The 21,777-nt window shown below is 40.2% G+C and overlaps 2 protein-coding genes and 1 pseudogene across 2 annotated transcripts in view; 1 reads left to right on the top strand and 2 right to left on the bottom strand.

Annotated features, from left to right (window-relative positions):
• Mdn1 (midasin AAA ATPase 1) overlaps positions 1–13,796 on the bottom strand; it is a 120,310-nt gene extending 106,514 nt beyond the window's left edge. The window contains exons 1-7 of the mRNA XM_028779868.1: positions 13,657–13,796; positions 6,350–6,576; positions 2,894–3,118; positions 2,316–2,423; positions 2,048–2,240; positions 417–659; positions 54–185 (exon numbers count right to left, since the gene is read on the bottom strand). Coding sequence (XP_028635701.1) covers positions 54–185; positions 417–659; positions 2,048–2,240; positions 2,316–2,423; positions 2,894–3,118; positions 6,350–6,576; positions 13,657–13,758 — 1,230 coding nt within the window. The 5' untranslated portion in view covers positions 13,759–13,796. The remainder of the gene's footprint in view (positions 1–53; positions 186–416; positions 660–2,047; positions 2,241–2,315; positions 2,424–2,893; positions 3,119–6,349; positions 6,577–13,656) is intronic.
• A 1,571-nt stretch (positions 13,797–15,367) lies between these two features.
• LOC114631714 lies at positions 15,368–15,534 on the top strand (annotated as a pseudogene).
• Positions 15,535–19,733: 4,199 nt separating this feature from the next.
• Casp8ap2 (caspase 8 associated protein 2) overlaps positions 19,734–21,777 on the bottom strand; it is a 31,407-nt gene continuing 29,363 nt past the window's right edge. Inside the window, exons 9-10 of the mRNA XM_028780913.1 lie at positions 21,285–21,384; positions 19,734–20,408 (exon numbers count right to left, since the gene is read on the bottom strand). Of these exons, the coding sequence (XP_028636746.1) occupies positions 20,352–20,408; positions 21,285–21,384 (157 nt within the window). The 3' untranslated portion in view covers positions 19,734–20,351. The remainder of the gene's footprint in view (positions 20,409–21,284; positions 21,385–21,777) is intronic.

Below are 21,777 nucleotides of genomic sequence, written 5' to 3'. Positions count from 1 at the left end.
AAAATGTTTTCTTCAAAGACAAAATGTGCAGAGTAAAGGGCTTAATGACATACCACATCCAGGGGAGCATAGTCAATATCCTCCAGAAGGATCCAGTGACCTTTTGTAGCTGCCTGTGTCAGGGTGCCAGGTTGCCATACAAACTCTCCAGGGACATCTGTACAACGATACATGCCCAGTAGCATCTGTGGAAAGAGGTAAAGTAGAGAAATCAAACATCTGAGATAGCAAGGCTATTTCCTTTGAAAAGATGTATGAAACCGCAACACGAAAAGGAGGCATGTGAGGTTTACAAAGCTTGCTGCATAAGACAGAAGCAAGGGCAATAACTATTTCTATGGTCCCTTAGCAAAAACATTATAATGCTGATATTTGCAAACAAGCCAACCCAGCAATACTTGGCACGTCTTAATTACCTTGCTGTCTGTCTGATCTCCAAGCTGGACTTTGAGAAGCTGAGGAGGTTTCGTTCTACCAGTCACTGCAGCTAAATGTTCAACTAAGGAAGTTTTGCCACTTCCTATTGGTCCTTCCAACAACACAGCATTCTGAGAAGCCACTGCAACAGCTAACATCTGAAGATTTTTGCACACAGACTCAACCAACACAAAGGACTTAAGAGCCAGCTCCTGTTCCCGTGAAGAACTCAAATCACTTGCCTAAGAGAAGTGAGAAATGGAAAGACTATTAAGAGAGCCCTTCCCCCAAATGACAGTGTTAATTTCTTCAACAATGCTTCTACAGGCCTTACATTATAACAAGTCTGTGGGCCAAACTCAGAAGGATAAGCTCTTCATGTTTTAAAAATTATTTCTGTGTAGAGCAAAAGTGTGAGGTACCCTTTTTATTTTTTAAAAACTTAGATCATTTAATTTTATGTGTATAGGCCATTCTGTATATGTATGTCTGCACACCACATGTGTACTTGCTGCCTATGGAGTCTAGAAGAGGGCATCAGATCCTCTGGAACTGGCATCACACAGTTTTGTGTGCTGTCTGCTGTAGATGCTGGAAACTGAACTGCGTGCTGTTCCTCTGGAAGAGCAGTAAATGCTCTTTCTTGGTTTGAGACAGGGTCTCACTCTGTAGCCCTGGCTGACCTCAAACTTAAAGGCTGCTCCTGCTTTCTAAGTGCTAGGACTAAAGGCCACCATACTTGGTCCACTAACTTCTCTTAATACTGGAGTTATCTCTCCAGTCCGAGGACAATTTCTAAATAAATTTAAGAGCCTTATCAATCACCAGTGGCTTTTTAATTTCATTCCATTTTTCCATATGCTAACATTTTATACTTAACATTAGCAGTGCAGGGGCTGTAACTAAAGTTCCAGGATATTCAACACAAACTCTGACCTCTAAGGGTTTCTGCACTCATGTGATACCCAAAACACACACTTAGGTCCACACAGATACACATAAAAATTAAAAAGAAAATTTGTAAAAGCTTTAAAAGATCAACAATGCAGGAACTAGCAGTCTATGTTTAGTACATGTTAAGCATGCACCTCTTGCACAGATGTAGAACACACACATACTAACGAGTACACAGCCTGTGAGACAGCTGGGAAAATCTGGGCACAGAATGAATACATTATGTTTCAATGCATCTCATGTTTTCAGGTACAGGAAGAACTGCAGTCTTTTGTTTTGTCAAGTGATCTGGCATAGTCAATGTATGTGCTTTTATACCGAGTTATAACCTCAGTCCTTAAGTCTCTTTCACCATCAGCGTTGGTTTATTGTTCTGTTCTTTATTATTCCTGAGACCACAGGCCTGCCTATGTAACCATAACCAGCTTCAAATTTTGCTAAAGTTCAAAGTATCACACAAATGACATTATATTTCTACTTTCCGGTTTAAAAGAGATAAAGAGAATATCCAGGATAAACTCAGGGACAGATTTATCTTTATTTCTCACTAAACACTTCTAAAATGGAACATCACTTTAGCAAATACAATGTAGATCAGACATGATTTGTGGACGCTGACCAAAGAAACTGCATAGTCACAGATTATGGAGCACAGCCTCTAGTGAGGCCACAATACCTGCTCTCCAGGACTGGAGGACTGCTTAGGTAGCACCACCCCACAGACAGCTGCCACATTGGAAGAGAGGTCAGCTGAAACTAGGTGTCCCTGAATGTACTGAGGTTCCTTTCCCTTATGCCAAAGGGAGGCTTCAGGGTTGGCTAAAACCAAGGCCTTCTCCAAATCCTGTAGCTGAGCCTCTTCTAACAACCTAAGAGGGAAAAAAAAGGTCCATGAATTGCCACAGAAAAGACACAACAGGACCTCCAAGTAGGCCCCTACTTACCTCAACCTGAAATGTACCAATTCATCATTACTGAAAATCTTCCTTAGGAAGGATAACTTGTGTTCTTCATTCATACAGGTCACCAAAGCAAGACAGTTAGCTGTATGCCTAAAGGAAAGAAAAGGAAGAATATCAATTCTCCTGACCTCCAGTTGATTAAAAAAAGTACTTATCAGCTAAACACTACAAAATAAAATCTTAACCATCACAATACACAATTATGAGTATAAAAATACAAAGGAAACACAATGAATTCCTTTGGTGGAACAGGAAAAAGGGTGATAGTCCATGTACATAATCTTTTTCTAAAGCAAAACTTGATGATTAAGAAAAGGGAGTAAGACCAAAACAGAACAAAAAGATCTAGGGCTGGAGCAATGGATCAGCAGTTGAGAGCATTGACTGCTCTTCCAGAGGACTGGAGTACAATTCCAAACAGCCATATGACAGCTCACAACTGTCCATAACTGCAATTCCCGGGATCCAACAAACATACAGGCAACACCATAAACCCAACACCCATATCTTTTATCTTTCCCCACTCCCACTCCCAAGTTAGCACAAGCTAAGCCACTTACCAGCGCACCAAAGCATCATGGCTCCTGAGGAGAGGGACACACACACTCCAGTCCCAGAGCTCCCGAAAAACAGGCTGCCTGTGCTGCAGAAATATATGGGCTGCTTCCATCAGGTCCCGGAGCTTCATCCGCCTACGTCCATAGCGCACTGGGTTCGCGTCAGAACTCTCAAGGAAGAGTCTCTGAAACACTGGATAGGTGTCCTTAAAATAGCGCAGGGCAAACCTTCAAGAGGGAAGACAATATCAACACTCATTAGTATGAGCAGTCAAGTGCCCATCTGTACTCAGGAATGAACATCTTCATTGACTGTAGAAGCAGCCAAGTGCCTAATTGTCTTCAGGGACAGGACTGAAGAACTTAACAGAATTTTTGGTACTTCAGAACGTGGGGAGAACAATGCTGAAGCCATACAATCCTAAAGATGGAAGCCATTTCAGATTGAAGACTCAGGCCCTGGCATGAGATACCAGTTGAGAATCTGCAAATCACCAAAGGCTTTACCCACAAAGCAGTGCACATTTTGAGTGGTAATTACTAAATGTACTCACTGAAAACGTACTGAATTCTCACTATGAGGAACATACTATGTTACTACCTAGAGATACAAAAAACATACAAAAACATTCTTCCTGACATGCTGTTGTGTAAGAGAGCCACATACAGAAACAGAAGAGGAACAAACGAGAAATGTTCAATTGAATCTGGGGGAGGCAAAACCAGGTGCTTAGACTACAAATTAAAGCATACAGAGGACAACTTTATGAGAACACACATATACAAACACAAACATACACAAATAATAATTGTTAGTTGCAGATAAAACACAAAGTTCAAGATATATCAATAAGAAAAACTTATGTGACAGGTGGAGAACAAGAAGTCCTCTTATAGGAAATAACAGTACCGGCAGAGACAGGTGAACTTCTGAGGCTAGAGTTCCAGGACAGCCAGGGCTATACAGAGAAACCCTGTCTCAAAAAAAAAAAAAAAAATGGAAATACGGTACGGAGGAAGAGGAGGAGAGAGCGGAGAGAGCCAAACTAATTTCCATGGTGACATGGTGAGAGGTTATGAGAAACATGCGTGGGGCTCCACTCTGCTGAATGGTTTCTGCAGATACATTCATCTATGGAAAGTCTATGAGAAATACTGGTACAGAAACATGGGCACACATACATGCAATCCCTACATCAAATATCTCTCCTCTTCCTCCTCCACAACACACACACACACACACACACACACACACGAATGTACTTAAAAATCCCTGGTCATACAGCAAACTAAAACTGCAACCTAACAAAATTTACTGGATGCAGCCAAAGCAGTACTAACTAGGAAGTTTTATCTTAAATGAAATCTCAAATTAGAAGAAAACAAACACCAAATTGACAGGAAAAAAAACCCCTGAGTTCAATAATAAAAACCAATGTAACTAAAAGCTGGTTTTCCAAGGACAGCAACAAAATTGCAAACTTTCAGATTTGTGTGGTGGAAGAAGGAGAGAGAGGACTCAAAGAATTAGTATCAGGTGTCTTATACTCCCAGAACTTCGGAGGTTAAGGAAAGAAAATCATTAAGTTCAAAGTCAGCAATTTTATAAATAGATTTAAAGTACTAGAGAAGACTAACGTGTCAGAACACTTACCTAGCATGCACAGGGCCTCAAGTTAAATTGCCAGCATCAAAACACAAGAGAAAAAAAACATACAAAAACTCTAAAGTGACTGTGTTGATTGATAGTTGCATATAACATGAATTGCTTTTATCTATATATGAACTAGGCAGCCAGTTTTTAATTGTACACTCGATACATCAGTGTACACAATCACTAATATGTTCACAAAATAAATATGTGTGAGAAAATGTTACCAGGGGTTTTAGATTTGTTGCTTAAGACTAAATTAGTTAATTTACAGTTTAAACCAGAGCTGGGGGTGGGGGTGTCCTCATTTTCTGTCTTGCCTGTAACATCACTACAATATATAGAAATCTTAGTTCTGAAAGACACGCCTCCTCTGGCCATGGAGACCCAGGCTATTCATATCCCCAAGCATGAATTTTTAATTATTTGGAGTGCCTATTATACTGTTAAACATGCTTTTTGTGTCCATTCTGGAATCTTGAAGGATCTGGGGTGCTCTCCAATGATGGACTGGTATGGACATTGCTGAAATATACCCATGACTAAAAGAAAAGCCATAGCATAATAGATGAAAGAGCCCTTGGCAGGAGTTTTCACGTTAGTGTCAGATAAGCATGCTTTTCTTTGAACCAGAAAATGGAGAGGGGTGCTGTGTAATGCTGTTTTCTGGACATGGCATTGCTATTGCTGTCATGAATTCACCTGTACAGTATTAAGCCAAAAGATCATTCAGCATTCCAACAGGCTGCACTAATTAAATTCAATAGATTACAAAAATAAACAAAAAACAAAAACAGAAGACTAAGACGTGAAGCAGAGAAGAGAATGTACCAGGGGTGGCTGCCGGGAGTTGGATGGCACATGCCTTTAGCCTTTAATAGTAGCACTAGGGCAGTGGAGGCTGGTGAAATTTGAGGCCAAAACCAAACAACAAAAATAAGACAAATTTGGTGCTGGTGGAAAAACAGAAAATTAACTATTTGCTTAATGACTCTCTAACATATTCCTAACACATTCTCTAGAGGTGGGACTTCCAAGTTGCCACAATTCCATTCTAAGGTGGCTTCCTTCTGCTTCTCCAAAAGCATATAGCCTCAGATCTACCTCATCAGCACACCTTGCCAGACTCTGAGAAGACTGGGACATCATGGCTGTTTTCTCAAACATGTCATGACAGCTAAGCCAGGAATACTGGTACATACCTGTAGTCCCAGTACTTGATAGACTAGGAGAGGACCACAGATTGAGGTCAGACTAGATATCCAGTAAAAGCTGGTGAGGAGATGTATTTGCCAACAAGCCTGAACACATGAATTCAACTCCCAGGAAACACATGGTGGAAGGAGAGAACTGCCCCAATCTGTTTGTTCTCTGACCTCTATGCCACTATGTTTTGAATGTAAAACAAAAACAACAACAAAACTTAAAACAAGACAAAACAACAACAACAAAAACTGGGTCTGAAGAGATGGTTCAGCATTTAAGAACACTGGCTGCTTTTCCAGGGGTTCTGAGTTCAATTCCCAGCAACCACATGGTGGATCATGACCATCTATAAAGGGAGCTGATGCCTTGTTCTGGCATGACTCCTACATTAAAAAATATATAAATAAATAAAATTTAAAGACTCTTAAAAAAAAAAAAGAAATAAATACAGAGGTATTGCTGTATACTGGAGGCTGGCCACAAGCTCAGAAGCCTTTCACCTCAACCTCCCAAGTGCTTTGGTTACAGCAAGACCCACCCCACTCAACTTGAGAAAAGAGGTCATTATCTTAGAGAGAAATATGAATCAAATGGCTACTCACGGAAGAACGTCAGGATGGCTACCAATCAGTTTGCTCATTGACACACTGAGCCGTTCATGCAGATCATGGTTGACTTGGCCTCCAGTTTTAATGGCTTTAGCATTTCTTTCCAGCAAATCCAAAAGGATAGGGCGCAACTGCCGACCAAGCAAAAGGGTATAATCTTTATCTAGGAGCAACTGTGCCAAGACATTCAGGATGCACTGGCGATCTTGAGGTGTCCATACCTGCGTGAGAATCAAGACAAATGTCGATGTAAACCATACTCTTTAGTACCAGAAAGGTCAGAACACTAGCTTAGAATCAAAACACTAATTTCTAAATTTCTTAAGTGACTTTATAATACAACAAAGTATGGTTTTGTTACAATAAAAGATTAGAGTTTATTACAGAAAGCGCCAGTCTACAGAGGTTATACACAAGAAAACCAATACTTGGGATTCTATTATAAATGATATGCAACTTCAGCCAAACAGGAAATGTTGCAGGGCCTCAACACTGTCCAGTGTTCTCATCTCCTTTGCTCCTCATAAATGAAAACATAATACTGTGGTTACTTCCAGACATAAAGGAATACATCTTTAAGAAATATATATGAAGGCAAGGCCTGGGTGTAGCTTAGATACAGCTCAGTTATAGAGTTGGTACCTAGCATGCAATGGGCTCTGTGCTCAATTCCTAAAAACAACGGAGATAAAATTAATTCCTAGAGAGAAAACCAACCTAAAATTTAGCAAAACAAAGCCATGAACAACCACACCTAAAGAAATATGAGGAGGTAAACCACAAAATTCTAGTGTGTGGTCTCAGGAAATCTATAAGCATACAAAAGACAATTGAGAAGGGGGGGGTCAGGTGTCACACTGCTACTATATAGACCAGTTACAGTTTCTACAACTACCACTCAAAGGGAAAGAAATTTAACAGATTTGGCCAGGACACAGAGAGGTAACCGCACTTTTTAACTATATGCAAGTGTTCCTCAGAGACCATTTTAAAAAGGGGTATGATGTCACACGCCTGTGATCCAGGCACTCAGGAGTCTGAGACAGAAGATCTACAGTTTGAGGTCACCCTGGGCTTCATAGCTACATAACAAGAGCCTGAATCAAAAAAGGGGTTCCATTCTGGGGATTTTTTGTTTGTTAGGCTTTGTTTGGTTTGAGATAGGGTCTTGCTATGTATCCCAAGCTGGCCATAAGCTCAAAGCAATCCTAAATTTTTCACCACTGCATCCAGCCCTGCACCACCAAGTAATGTTATTATATGTACATACAGTAAGCCCAGCTTCTGTTGGCAGGGAGTGATGGTCTAAGCTCCAACTAAATACCGTATTTAGAATAACCTTACCAATTTTACCTAATCTTTTTCTAGTTATGTATGAGAATGGGGCTAATCAAAAGGACACATACATACATACATACATACATACATACATACGTATATACCTTGCAGCACTAAAAAGCTATATATTTAGAGGCATGCCCAGTGGTAGACACTTGGCCTATCACACATGAGGGTGGGCTTAATTCCCAGTACCAGAAACAAATAAATCATGTATTTCTTCTCTGCATAGATACATAGGGTATATAAAAGGATATAAAAGTTACAATGGTTTGATTAACAAGTTTTTAGTATTTATAATACTGCAAAAGTATATCCATAAAGTACTATTCTTTACTTTCAACACTATTCTAAGACAGGATTTATGCTGGATAATTTCATCCATCTATTAGTTAATAAATGCTCTGAGTGTGTTTCCAGTAAATCTGGATATCTGGCAGATTAAGTATATCCTTTTATTTTGACTATTTTCAGCTTACAATGGGAATATCATATATATTCCATTGTAAGCCAAAGAGCATGTGCTGGTGATCTTGGAGGGACTTAAAGCTCTTAAAACAAATCTTTATGAAAAATAAATTAGTTTTCTAGCACTACCAAAACACTATTATAAACTGATGGTTTAAAATAACCAACAGTACTGTCTCATTTATTTCTGAAGTCAAGGTGGTGGCAGGGACACATTTCCCCAAAAAAAGTTTACAAGAGCATCACTCTCCATAGCTTCTGGCAGTGGCTATCAATCCTGCATGTTCCTGGGCTTTCAGCTACACCACTCCAATCTCAGTCTCTGTCAGAATCACCAATGCCATTTCTCCATCCTTTCACAAAATAAGTCACGCTGAATTAAGACTCTATTGATCTCATTTTTTACTTTTGCGAAGGATGGTTAGTATGGTCAAATTGACCATATCTAGACTCATCTTTTGAGCATACTTGTCTCTACAAGGTTAGCCTCTCAGAATGCCAGTGAGGGATTACCTAGGTTATGTTAACTGATATGGGAAGAGTCGCTTAAGTTGGGGGCAGATGTGAACTGTATAAATGGAGAGAACTAAGAAGCAGCATTCATTCTCTCAAATCCAGGCTGTGGACATATGCCCAGCAGCTTCATGTGCCTCAAGTGAGTTCCCAGACACAATGCACTGTGAATCAGAATAAATTCTTCCTCCATTGCATTATTTTTGTCAGGGTATATTATCACAGCAATAACAACAAAAAGAAACTAGGATAATTTTATTATGACCTCAAAGGCCCTATTTCCAAAGGACATTAAATATTAGGGGCCAGGATTTTCCTATTATTTTTGGTAGATACAAGCTGTTACTTTGCAGTGCTGTGAATCAAAGCCCTCTACTACAGAGCTATATCCCCAGCCTTGGCAGACACATTGAACTACTAAGCTGGTGCTATCCTAAATTTCCTCAATTCCCTGCCATAACCAAAACTACTTAATAAAATTGAAGTAATAAGGGCAAGCATAGTGGCACATGCCTGTATTCCCTAAAGCTAGAGAGCTGAGGCTACAGCTTAACTACAGGTTAAGCCAGCCTGGGCTACATAGTAAGGTGGAGGGGCAGAGTACGAAAACTAGAAGGAGAGGGAAAGCTAGTTAACAGTGCATGCCTACAATTCCTGCTGCTCACAAGGCTGAGGCACCAGAATGAAATGAGCTCAGGAGCTCTACACCAGAATGGACAATATAGTAAGTCTCAAAACAACAACAAAACTTAGGGCTGGGGAGTAGCTTGGTTGATGGAGTACTTAATTTGCATCCATGAAGCCCTAAGGGGTTCACTCACCAACACATATAAATAGTGTGAGCATGCAGGGGCAGCAGTTGCACAGGACAATTAACTATATATAATTGACTTTCTCTTTTTGTAGCCCCAGCTTGCAAGCCAGAGCATCTCTGATCCCATCTCCTGGCTACCAGAACAACAACTAAGCAGGGAATGTTCAAGGATTTGCTGCCAAATCCAAGTCTACCCAGACCACCCAGGTAACTGTATTCTTGGGAAATTCTGCCTCTTTGCAAAATGACAGATGCTGAAGAAGCCTCATGGGTATCTACATTCTTGCTTTTCTTTCGCAAAGCTTGAGTGAGTTTTATTTAGGTGGTTAACATGCATACTAGTCTGAGGGAAGCTCAAGACACTGACTAAACTACCAAATACTGGGCCAGTGAGATGGCTCAGCAGGTGAAGTCAATTGTACCAAGGTGGTCAACTTGAGTTCAATCTCCAGTATCCATGTGGTAAAAGGAGAGAACACCCTATAAGCTGTCTGCACACATTAAATGTAAAATTAAATAAACAGAAAAGACATTTTTAGGGTGATTCAGATGCTCCTTATCAAAACTGAGCAACGAGTTTTGAATGTGGTGGCGCAGTAATCCCAGCACTGGAGGCAGAGGCAGGACAACCTGGGCTACACACAGAAATTGTTTTGAAAAAGAGAAAAAGCTGAGCAACCAATTCAGTTCCTTTGCTATAGGCCTCAAACCTAAGAGTGAGCAAGCAAGCAAGCTGTGGCTCCTCCCAGCAGCCCTGCCCCCAGCCTGGTTCCCATGTAACTCAGTCATTTTAGATGTACCAGTCTCTGGCCACCTAACCACCTAACTCAGGGTGCCTCTCTTAATCAGCATCTCCTTGTTGTTCTCCCTCCCCCTCCCCTTCCAGAGGCATTTAGCCTGGACTCTTCCCCTGCCTGCTTTCCCCTTATAGATGTATAATCAAAATCTTCTCCATACTTTAGGAGTCATCTCCCACTCCTTTTATTTCAGGTTTTTCATTCAACTAGCAAACACTTTATCCACGACACTTATAATCCTCCATGTATTCTTCCTTATGCCCAACCCATAGATTAGAGACTGTCGTCCCCATTTTACAGATTATAAACTGAAGAAAAATGTTGAGGCTAATCTAGGCCACAAAGTTGGAACCCAGCATACATACATACATACATACATACATACATAAATGCTACCTGTGGTTGACAAGTTAGAAGAGCCTAAACTCCCTGCCCCTGCAGAGCACAGGCCTGAGTTGTTGATACTGCTGGAAGTTGTACTGTTTTGCTGTGATAGCACTAGGGGTCAACGCTAAAGCATACTAGGTAGGGACTCACTCACTGACACACTTCACCAGCCTAGAAACCCTGCTTATAATTACTTTTGACAACTATTCTATTTTAAAACCACTATATATATTTAATCAAGAAACAGAGATAGAAGTTAAGTAACTTGTCTGGGGAAGTGCTGCATGGTTTTAATCCCAGCACTCAGGAGGAAGAGGCAGGCAGATCTCTGTGTCCTGTACTAGGGCTCTAGAGAATCAGAGCCCTCTTCTGGCCTCCATGTGCACCTAAAATTAGCAGGCAGGCAGATACACATATGCATGAATGAATGAGAGTGCTCTCTCTCTCTCTCCCTCTCCCCACAGCACACCTTTAAAGTAAAAAAGAACAAATCTATAGTTATGCCCCTGTACCTATGCTTGGTATCATATTAAACACTCTGCTCTCTATAATGTAAATGCCGACAGTGGTCAATGTAGAAGAAGCATTACAGTTGCAGTAACAATGCATACTGACCTTGAAAAGTAAGCCCATGGTACACGCCCACAATCACAGTGCTTGATAGATGAAGAATAATGAGGAATTCAAGGTCACCCTTAAATATACAGCAAGTTGGAGGACGGGCTGGACTACATTTAATCTTGTCTCAAAAAGTAATTTTTTTAAAAGTAATACCAAGGCAAGGCAGGGTGGCACATGCCTTTAATATCAGCACTCAGGAGGCAGAGGTAGGTGGTTCTGTTATTTCCTGATCAACCTAGACTATATAGCAAATTCTAGGCCAGCATGAGATGCTGTCTGAAAACACAAACTCACTCAGTGGTACAATGTGAGGCCTTGGATTTAATACCCAGAATGATACACACAACCCTCCCACCAACAGCTGGCAGTTCTTGGAATCAGGATATAGTCACGGGATAACAGGAGAAAAAAAGAAAACAATCCCAATCCTTCTTTCTTCAAATCTCAAATTCCAGTTCGAGGCAAAGTTTTCCCATCTGTATTACTCTGTAATGAAATGTTTTGTTTCCAAAACTAGGGGTGCATATGAACATGGCAGTATATACCTATACTCTCAGTACTAGAACTACCAAATTCAACACAAAAAGAACTACAATATAAACACTAAACAACCTTGGATGAAAATATGTAAGCTATTATCCAACAGAGAAACAGACAAATCTGAAAGATTCCTGAGACTGGCTAGTATTCGACAAGGTCCCAACTCCTTAAGTCAAGGAAGCTTTCTAGTTCTGTGGCATTACTATACTATTTTCAGAATTTACACTGCATGGTTTTTATATGTATGTGTTAGTGTCCCTAAAATATTATCCACCCCCCCCGAAATACAACCCCACATCCAAAACATAAGCATCTCCTTAGATGATAAGAGTTGACCCTAGGATGTCCTGTATGCTAAGCAAATGCTCACCCACTAGACCATCTACACTCTAAACAAGACATAATCCTATCCAAACAATACATAATCCAAGAGCCTTTCACAAGGTCAGCTCATCTAAACCAACTATCCTCTTCTTTCACACAACCCACCAAAAACTGTTTTCTCTCTAGACTGCCTACTCATGCTGAGTCTACCTACAGCAACTTTGGTAAGGGAGCCACTAGCCAGAAATCCAGGAGATGTATCCCACTAAGTCTGGCTTTTCAAATTCAATTTAGTATCAGAAATGCCTTTTGAGCCGAGTGGGTTCTGAAGCCTGCCTTGAATCCCAGCAGTCTATGGATTTCTGTGAGTTCGAGGCCAACCTGGTCTACACAGTGAATTCGGAGACATCCAGAGCTACATAATAGAGATGTTGTCTCAAAAGGAAAAACAAATAGACAAGATGCCTTTTGGCTAAGGGTATAATTCAGTGACAGACCGTAGATTCAACATCTCAGAAAAAAAACTCTCAGAATTTTCTCAGGCGAATTCTACGATGCTCCAAATGGCAAGGTTCTTTAATCTACACCAGTGATTCTCAATCTTCCTAATGCTGCAATCTTTTAATACAGTTCCTCATTTTGTGGAACCCCAAATCATAAAATTATTTTCACTGGTAACTCATAACCGTAATTTTTGCTACTGTTATGAATCGTAATGTAAATATGTGTCTTCCGATGGTCTCAAGTGACCCACAGGTTGAGAACCACTGGATATGATACATTTTTGTTGATTACGATGGAGTGTATATGTACTTACTGTACTCCTGACCGAATGAGTTTTACAAAATTAAAAGCATGTTTCTATGGCCTCAAGCTTACAGACGGAGCAGGTAGGGAAATTTAAAAGGAAATTAAAACGCAAACTGAAAAGTTGTCTAGTAAGGATGCTCAACTCAGGCAGTAGTCAATAAGGAAAGGCTCTTGAAAACGCAAGACCCATTTGGCAAAAAAAGAATAAGAATAAAAATAAAAATAAAATCTTTCACCTCGCAATTCCTAATGTTAACTGTCTTGTGTTGACCTTCTGTTGTTTGTTATGAATCGACTCCGAAGGAGATGCGAACTCCCCTGGTGTAGAGACAAGATTTTTGTGTCTCCTCAGTGGTGTACTGAGACACCCAGAAGAAATACTACCGATGTTCGTCAATGGGCAAAACAGAAGGACCAAAGTAAAAAAGAAAAACATACTTGCAAGCAAACGAGGGGTGGGGAAAGGTAAGTTGGCTTAGGCAATGCACGTGTTTTCGGGGGTGGGGAGGCGGACAGAAACAGTCTCGCAGAAAAGTCAACTGCTTTTATTCCGTAAGGGTATGCTCTCCACCACGGCCTGAGCGTCGGGCAGGAGGCGAGGAAATGGAAGCTGACCCCGAAAAACAAAGGCCTTTTCTCGGGATTCCGTGCTCACCGACCCGGGCCCGCCTCCCTTCTCCCATGCTCACCGACTTGGCCAGGAACCTGTTCAGCTCGCCGCTGCTCTTCTCGTTCTTGGTGGCGATTAGGCGCAGCGGCCCAGCTACCAGCTCCACAGAAAGGTGCTCCATAGCCTCCGGCCGCGGCCACAGGGCCGTGGGGTGACCACCGAAAACCCACGACCGCGAGGAGACCTGCTAGAACTGGCAAGCGGACACACACGTGGTGAAGGAATCTATGTTTGCGTCATCAGACAGCGGCGGCGCGACTGCTGCCACGCCCACATCAGCGGAAATACGTCACTACGCGCCACTGCAAATAGGAAGGGAAGCGGAAATAGCTTTTGTGGTTTGCCGGCTGACTGGTGGGGGGCCGTCCTCCTACCGTGAGTGAAACGGACGTCCCCAAACGAGAAGCTGCAGGCTCGTGAGACCTAAGCGCACAGTGACTTACTCTGTATCAACACAGGTCCTATGTGAACGATAAGCGGATTCGCTGTCCAAGATTGTTGCCCATAAAAAAGTAACATTGTGGGAAACTGGCCCTAGATGTATTCTTACAAATACTGGAAATAATTGCTTAATTAAAAAGGAGAGTAGGGGCCAGTGAGATGGCTTAGTTAGCTAAAAGCTCTTGTGATGCAAGCCTGATGCCCTGAGTTTGATATACCAACCCCCAGAGTGACCTCTACTTGTGCACCATGTCTCATGCGGGCCTACACACACACACACCCCGCACATATACCCAATAGTAATAACGATTCAGGAAAAAACTGTAGAGTGCACAAAATTAGAATTGTTAATATGAGGGCAGGAGAGATGGCTCAGCCGTTAAAGGCTAGGCTCACAACCAAAAATATAAGAATTGTTAATATGAGCCGGGCAGTGGTGGCACACGCCTTCAATCCCAGCACTTGGGAGTCAGAAGCAGGCGGACTTCCGAGTTGGAGGCCAGCCTGGTCTACAGAGTGAGTTCCAGGACAGCCAGGGCTACACAGAGAAACCCTGTCTCGGAAAACCAAAAATAAAAATAAAAAAATAAAAAAAATTGTTAATATGAAAGCCATGAACAAGTTAAACCTATAATAATGTCAAACAAAACATATTGAGAGGGCATTTACAGAAAAGAAGCCCAATACCATCATAGTGCAGCTTACAATCATCTGTAACTCCATTTCCAGGAGATAAAACGCCCTCTTCTGGCCTCTGTGGCATGTATATACATGTTGCACGTGTAGCATACAACACACACACACACACACACACACACACACACACACACACACACACTCACCAGTTTTTCAAAACAGGGTTTCTTTGTAGCCCTGGCTGTCCTGGAATTCGCTCTGTAGACCAGGCTGGCCTCTGAACTCAAGAGATCCGCCTGCCTCTGCCTCCCCAGGAGTGGGATTAAAATTGTGGCTTTAACGCCTGGCGCTCGCTCTCTCGCGCTCTCTCTCTCTCTCTCTCTCTCTCTCTCTCTCTCTCTCTCTCTCTCTCTCTCTCTCTCTCTCTCTCTGTGTGTGTGTGTGTGTGTGTGTGTGTGTGTGTGTGTGTGTGTGTGTGTGTGTGTGTGTGTGTGAAAGAACCATCTAGATGGCTCAGCAGGTAAAAGATGCTTTCCCACAAGTTTGGCAAACTGATTTCAATCTCCGAAACCCACATAAAGAACGTAAGTAGATACAAGTTTACTTTTAAGTGCAGAGAAGGGACACTTCTTCCAGTTGTGTAGGCACTAACAATGGACACTCAGAAAGGCGTTCAAACCCCAAAGCAGCAGCCAATGATAAATATTTGTGGATGGTGTCACACCAAAAATGAAATAAAATCCAGGGATCCAGATAATGTGGATACAGAATAATGTACAAGAAAAGGACTAAAAAATTGGTGGTTTTTGATGCTCTATGAAACGGGAGAATTCAGTATTGTCTTCATTCATACATTCACCTCATTGATGTTTCTCTTTATTGTATAGCTTTTAACTTAGTTTACTTAGTGACTACAACTGTATACCTATGATTTCACTTTAGAAAGACAATTTTAATACTTTGTATAAAGGAAGTTTTGGTTCAAAAGTTATTCTAGTACTTTTTTTTTTTTTTTTTTGAGACAGCATCTCACTATATCCCTGGCTGTCCTGGAATCTGATATATTCAGGAGACTGGGCCCAAATTTAGACTGCCTCCTGCCTCCCAAATGCTAGGATTCAAAGTGTCCATCACGATGTAGATGTGTGGACCTGCATTTTTAGGTGCACCACATGCATGCACAATCCCATAGATACCAGAAAGTGGCCTGGATCCCATGGAACTGCAATTACAGGCAATCACAAGTAGCCATGTTTTTAGTCTTTTGGTTTCTTGAGACAGGGTTTCTTTGTGTAGCCCTGCTGTCTTGAAACTAACTCTGTAGACCAGACTGGCCTTCAACTCAGAGATTTGTCTGGCTCTGCCTTCCAGGTAATGGGATTAAAAGCATGCAACAACACTGCTTGGTTCCTAAGCAGCCATCTACTTGCTGGAACCCATACTTGGGTCTTCAAGAGCAGTGGTCTGGCTAGTTTTATGTCAACTTGAAACATGTTAATATATCTGAGAGGACGGAACCTCAACTGAGAAATTGTCTCTATTGTAATAGGGCTGTTAATAAGCCTGTACACTTTTTAAATTAGTGATAGATATGCTGAGCCCAGCCAATTATGATTCCAGCCCAAACCAGGCTGAGGAAGGCATGAGGAACAAACCAGTAGTCTTCATGAACCTCTGCATTAGCTCTTGCTAATGTAGTTTTAGTTCCTGCCCTAACTGTTTTTGATGATGAACTGTTATATGGCTTTGAGTGAAATAACCCTTTCCTCCCCAGTTTGCTCTGGCCATGATGTTTGATAACAAATAGTAACTCTAAGACAAGCTTTTAACTCTCTCCAGCCGCCATTTTAAAAATACTTTAAATGAAGGATTATTCTATTTATCATTCTTGCTTTAAAATCTTTTCTTTCAATGCTTATTACCTTCCTCTAAATTCCAAAGGTCTTCATTAGTCTGGTTTGTTTCTTTTGAACCAGTAACATCTCTTTGTCATCATTTTACTCTGTGAATTCATTTACCTAGTGGTAGGGATGACATGATGCCTTGGAAGATGATCCAAAGCCAGACCTCCAGTTTAGATGCTCAGAGAAGAAAGGAGACGTCTCATACTACAAAACCAGCTCATTCTTCAAGTTTCTATCTACCATTAAGACTTCCCTCTTGGACATCCTAGGAGAAAGAGCAATGGGAAAGGCTCTACTTTGAAGTCTAGGGACCAGATTGTAACCCAGCACTTTCATGAGACTAGAAAGAGATATTCAGGCTGAATCAATACTTACACTAGTTTTCTCTAAATCATCACTTTTTGTGATGACTTAATATATTTGTGAAGACATCTGCAGAAGCAGGGTTCACTCTATCAAAACATGGTGTGAGAGAGCAGGCAATGGCAACAGAATTTAATAAAGCCACCCTCAGTAACTGAGCTAGTTACACCCTCATCTTGAAATACTTCAAAGAGTTCCCAACTCTCCCTTGAAATATTACCTCTTTAGAAATCATCGAAACACAATAAAAGAAGCATACTAATAAAAATAAAACAGGACTTTACATGTTTTTATTATACATGACCAACTGAAAGGAAAGTTTATACAAAATATTTTATATAGATAAAAAAACCCCTTGGCTAGCAAAACCATTCATGTGCATACATGCACACAGACACAAACACTTATAGTATTTTACATCACAATAATTACACATATATACAAATATACTATTTAAATTATTTCACAATTTTCCAAAATGAGGCAATTATAAAAACAAAAATGAATAGAAAGGTGAACTAAATAGTCATTACATTTAAAACGCTACAAAATTGTTTTTTAAAATCTAAAGAAGTTATTTCATCCAATATCAAAACTAAGGTTTCAGTATTACATCGAGGTTGCTTTTATTCTTTCATTTGATAACAACTTTTAATGATTAAAAATAAATATTCTGACCAATAACAGGTAAGTGAATCAGACTGTTGATCTGAATAAGCCAAGCACAATGACCAGGAAAGTAAAAAAAAAAAAACCAAAAACCAAAAAGTAGATGATCATCTAGTCGTCAAAACGGAGACAAAACCTCCACCTACTTCCCCATTTAAAACATGAGGAATTGAAGCTTCTGTGTAGAAGAATTATCAGTGAGGCACCATGAAATCCAGCAACTCATCTGTAATGGAAAAAAATACTGATATTATAATTGTAATTTTTTTTTGAGACAGGGTTTCTCTGTGCAACAGCCCTGGCTGTCCTGGAATTCACTTTGCAGACCAGGCTAGCCTCAAATTCACATTTGCCTCCAAAGTGCTGCTGGGGGCAAAGGTATGTGCCACCATGCCTGGGGGGTTTCTGATACACACTGACTTTCATCCTGTTACCTTCTAAATCAGCTAAACTTATAACACTGGTTTATACAGAATCAATTTGCTAATTACTAATATACTGGTTTTTGCCCCCAAGAATTAAATGAAGCTATAATGGTATGGGTTGGAAGGGGAGTGGGGATCAGACATAGCTAAAAATGAAATAACCCACAATATGTGCTATCATGCTAGCCATGGGAGCAACTAAAGGGAAAAAAATATATAAATACATATATATTATAACATTATACTTAATATGCTATATTAAATATAATTTATATATAAATATATATAATTTATATATATATATTTCCTTTTTAGGTCAGGAGTTGGTTTTCTCCTTCTACCAAGTGGGCTTTGGGGATCAAACTCGGGTCATCAGGCCTGGCAGCAAGTGCCTTTATCTACTGAGCCATCTTAAAAACACCCAATAAAATTTCCATTTAGACTTAAATCAAATCAAGCTTAACTAAAAACTGGATTTTGTTTGAGGTAGGTTTTTTTTGTTGTTGTTTCTTTGAGACAGAGTCTTACACCATAGCCCAAACTATCCTTGAACTATGCAGCTCAAGGTGGTCTCAAACTTGAGCAGATCCTCCTGCTTCAGCTTCCCAAGTGCAGGAACCATATGGATGTGCCACCATGTCAAGTTTTAAAATTTGATGTTTGCATTCAATAACTTTGATGACAAACTGAAAAATACAATGATACATTAAATACTATAATAGTTTTTTTCCTTCCATAAAAACTGGAGAGAGGGTTCACTAGTTAAAGAGCATTTACTGCTCTTGCAGAGGACTCAAGGTCAGTTCCTAGCACCAACATTGAGTGGCTTAAAAGCACCTACAACTCTGACTCTAGGTGATTATGAAATTTCTGGCCTCCAAGGACACGAGCACTCATGTACAAACTCCAACACAGACACACAAGCATACATATAATTAAAATAAAATGAATCTAAACAAACCCCACAAAACACAAAATAGTTAACTGTCTGAGATGTTGCAGAAAAAAATTGCTGATAATTTAAATATCATTGCTTTAATCAACCTACATAACATGGCTTAAACTAAAGAAACCAAGAAAACATGACTTCTAACAGTACAATAGTTTACTAAAGTTAATCTTGTCATGTATGTAGATGACAATAGATTAATGTCAATGAACACATTTTTTATATTTAAAAAGAAATATGTGAGGCTTGAGGGCTGGAGAGATGGCATCAGAGGTGCTGGTATACACCTTTACTCCCAGTTCTCCAAGAGTATAGCCAGGAGAATCTCAGTGAGATTCGGGTCAGCCTGGTCTACATAGTGAGTTCCAGGACAGCAGGGCTACAAAGAGAGAGCCTGTCTCACAAAACATTTTTCTGCTCTTTTATAAGACACAGAGCCGGGCAGTGGTGGCACATGCCTTTAATCCCAGCACTTGGGAGGCAGAAGCAGGCGGATTTCTGAGTTTGAGGCCAGCCTGGTCTACAGAGTGAGTTCCAGGACAGCCAGGGCAACACAGAGAAACCCTGTCTCGAAAAAACAAAACAAAAACAAAAAACAAAAAAACAAACAAACAAAAAGACACAAATTAGATTTCTAGAACCAACAAGGTAGATCACAACTCCAGTTCTAGGGAATCTAACACCCTCTTCTGGTCTCCTTGGGCTCCAGGCATATACACAGTATATATATATACACATGTAGGCAAAACATACATTTAAAAAGAAAAAAAAAAAGTGAGGTCGGACATGGTATCATGCATCTTTAATCCCCAACTCAGGAAATAGCAGGCAAACCTCTTGTGTTCAAGGACAGGCTGGCTGGTCTGCACAGCCAGACCCAAGGCAGATGGTGCTACATAGTGAGACCCTGGGGGGTGGGGGTAGGGGGACCAGATTACATAATAAACCCAGTGGTTATAAAACATTGCTCTGTTTTTTTATTCTTTGTCTATAAAAAAATGTTTTGTGATAGGGTATGGTTTAGTGGTAGAATAGTTGCCTAGTAAGCACAAGGCACTGAGATTGATCTCCAGCACTCCTGACACCTCATTAGTTATTATAATGGATTTCAGCAATTAATGACTTATCCACAACAGCTAAGCTGAGGGGCCAGCCCTACTCATCTGATCTTCACTGGTGCTCACTATAACAGCCCTGCAGATAAGGAGACATTAGCTACTGTAACCATCTTTACACAACTACTGTGATCTCTAATGACGAAAGCTGTTACATGTACAAGGGCAGGATCTAGCACTTACGTCATTAGCCTCCTGTGATGGACCCACTACTACCTGCATTTTGACTTCTCAAAGAGCTTTTTCAGCTGCTGGAACCGCTCTGAAACCTGAAAAAAAATGATTACAAATATATTCATTTTTAAGACTTTGATGAATACTTTCATAAAACATATACAAACAGAATTACATTAAATGCTAAAGAGATAAAATAATGTTTAGAAAAATAAAACATCTTTGGAGCTGAGGACATATCTCATTTGACAGGGTGGTGCCTAGCATGCACAAGGCTGGAGTTTATTCCCCAGTACTACATAGACTAGGCATGGTGTGCATGCCTGTAATCCCTAGTATCTTGAGGGAGATAGGAAGATCTAAAACTCAAGGTTATTTTTGGCTCCGCAGTAAGTTCAAGGGCTACTCAAGGCTCGTCAGAGTCAGTCAGTCTCTTTACACACATACACACACATACACACACACACTCAGGCACACTCCTTTTAATTCTCAATACAAAATCTTATTTAATTAATAAGTAAATACCACTATCAAGTTCCTTGAAATGAAGTAAACACATTGAATGGGGGATCAGGATCATTTTTGTCATTTTTTATACAAACACAAAACTTAATAGTACTATAGGAAGCAGAATTTTTAAGCAAGTTAGCCAATAAACATCTTTTGGTAGGTTAAAAATTAAATGTGGGGCTGGGGACATAACTGATGTTTCTAAACTGTTTCATAAATAGAATATACTTTGAGTTTTATATGAACTTTTAAAGAAAAGTAGATCTTCTCAGACATGGATTTTACACATCTTTAGTCCCACCACTCGGGTGTAGTGATCAAAATCAAGATCAATGGTAGCAATGCATGTGGTTTAGGGGTCAATCCCCAGCATAAAACTAAGTAAATTAATTAATAAATCTAAGTAAATCAGGCAGCAATAATTTATGATTTGATAAAAAATATAAAAACTGCGTAATTACCTGATTTGGATTTTTATTCAGCTTGACAGCTAAATAGGTAAATGTTTTCAAGGACGGCATTCTTTTCTGACATTCCAGTAAAATTTCCCGGTCATCATTTCTGAGGAGGAAAGACTGGTATTTAGTTTTATGTTGATGTAAAAAAAGGTAATAAATCCCACTGCTTTCTTATCTTTTAACAGGTATGCCACTTTCAGGAAAATGTATAGTAAATGTATAAATATATGCCAAAACCAACAATGCTATCAATGACCCGTATTTTCCCAAATTTTCTATAGCAAAGATACCAAATAATTTTTAATCTCCCCTCCTCCTCACTCTTTAGGTCTAGTCAAGAAATGAGCTAGGTCTTGGTGACTGTGTCAGAGAACTTCTGCCTCCACCATGCTTCCACCCAGCCTACTTTTCTACAGAGAAAATAAATTTCTTCTTCTTTCTTTTCTTTCTTTCTTTCTTTCTTTCTTTCTTTCTTTCTTTCTCTCTCTCTCTCTCT

Source organism: Grammomys surdaster, unplaced genomic scaffold (assembly GCF_004785775.1).
Source record: "Grammomys surdaster isolate TR1022 unplaced genomic scaffold, NIH_TR_1.0 97, whole genome shotgun sequence".
NCBI lineage: Eukaryota > Metazoa > Chordata > Mammalia > Rodentia > Muridae > Grammomys > Grammomys surdaster.
The sequence above is the reverse complement of the archived record's forward strand: the minus strand, read 5'-3'. Positions and strand labels throughout refer to the sequence as shown.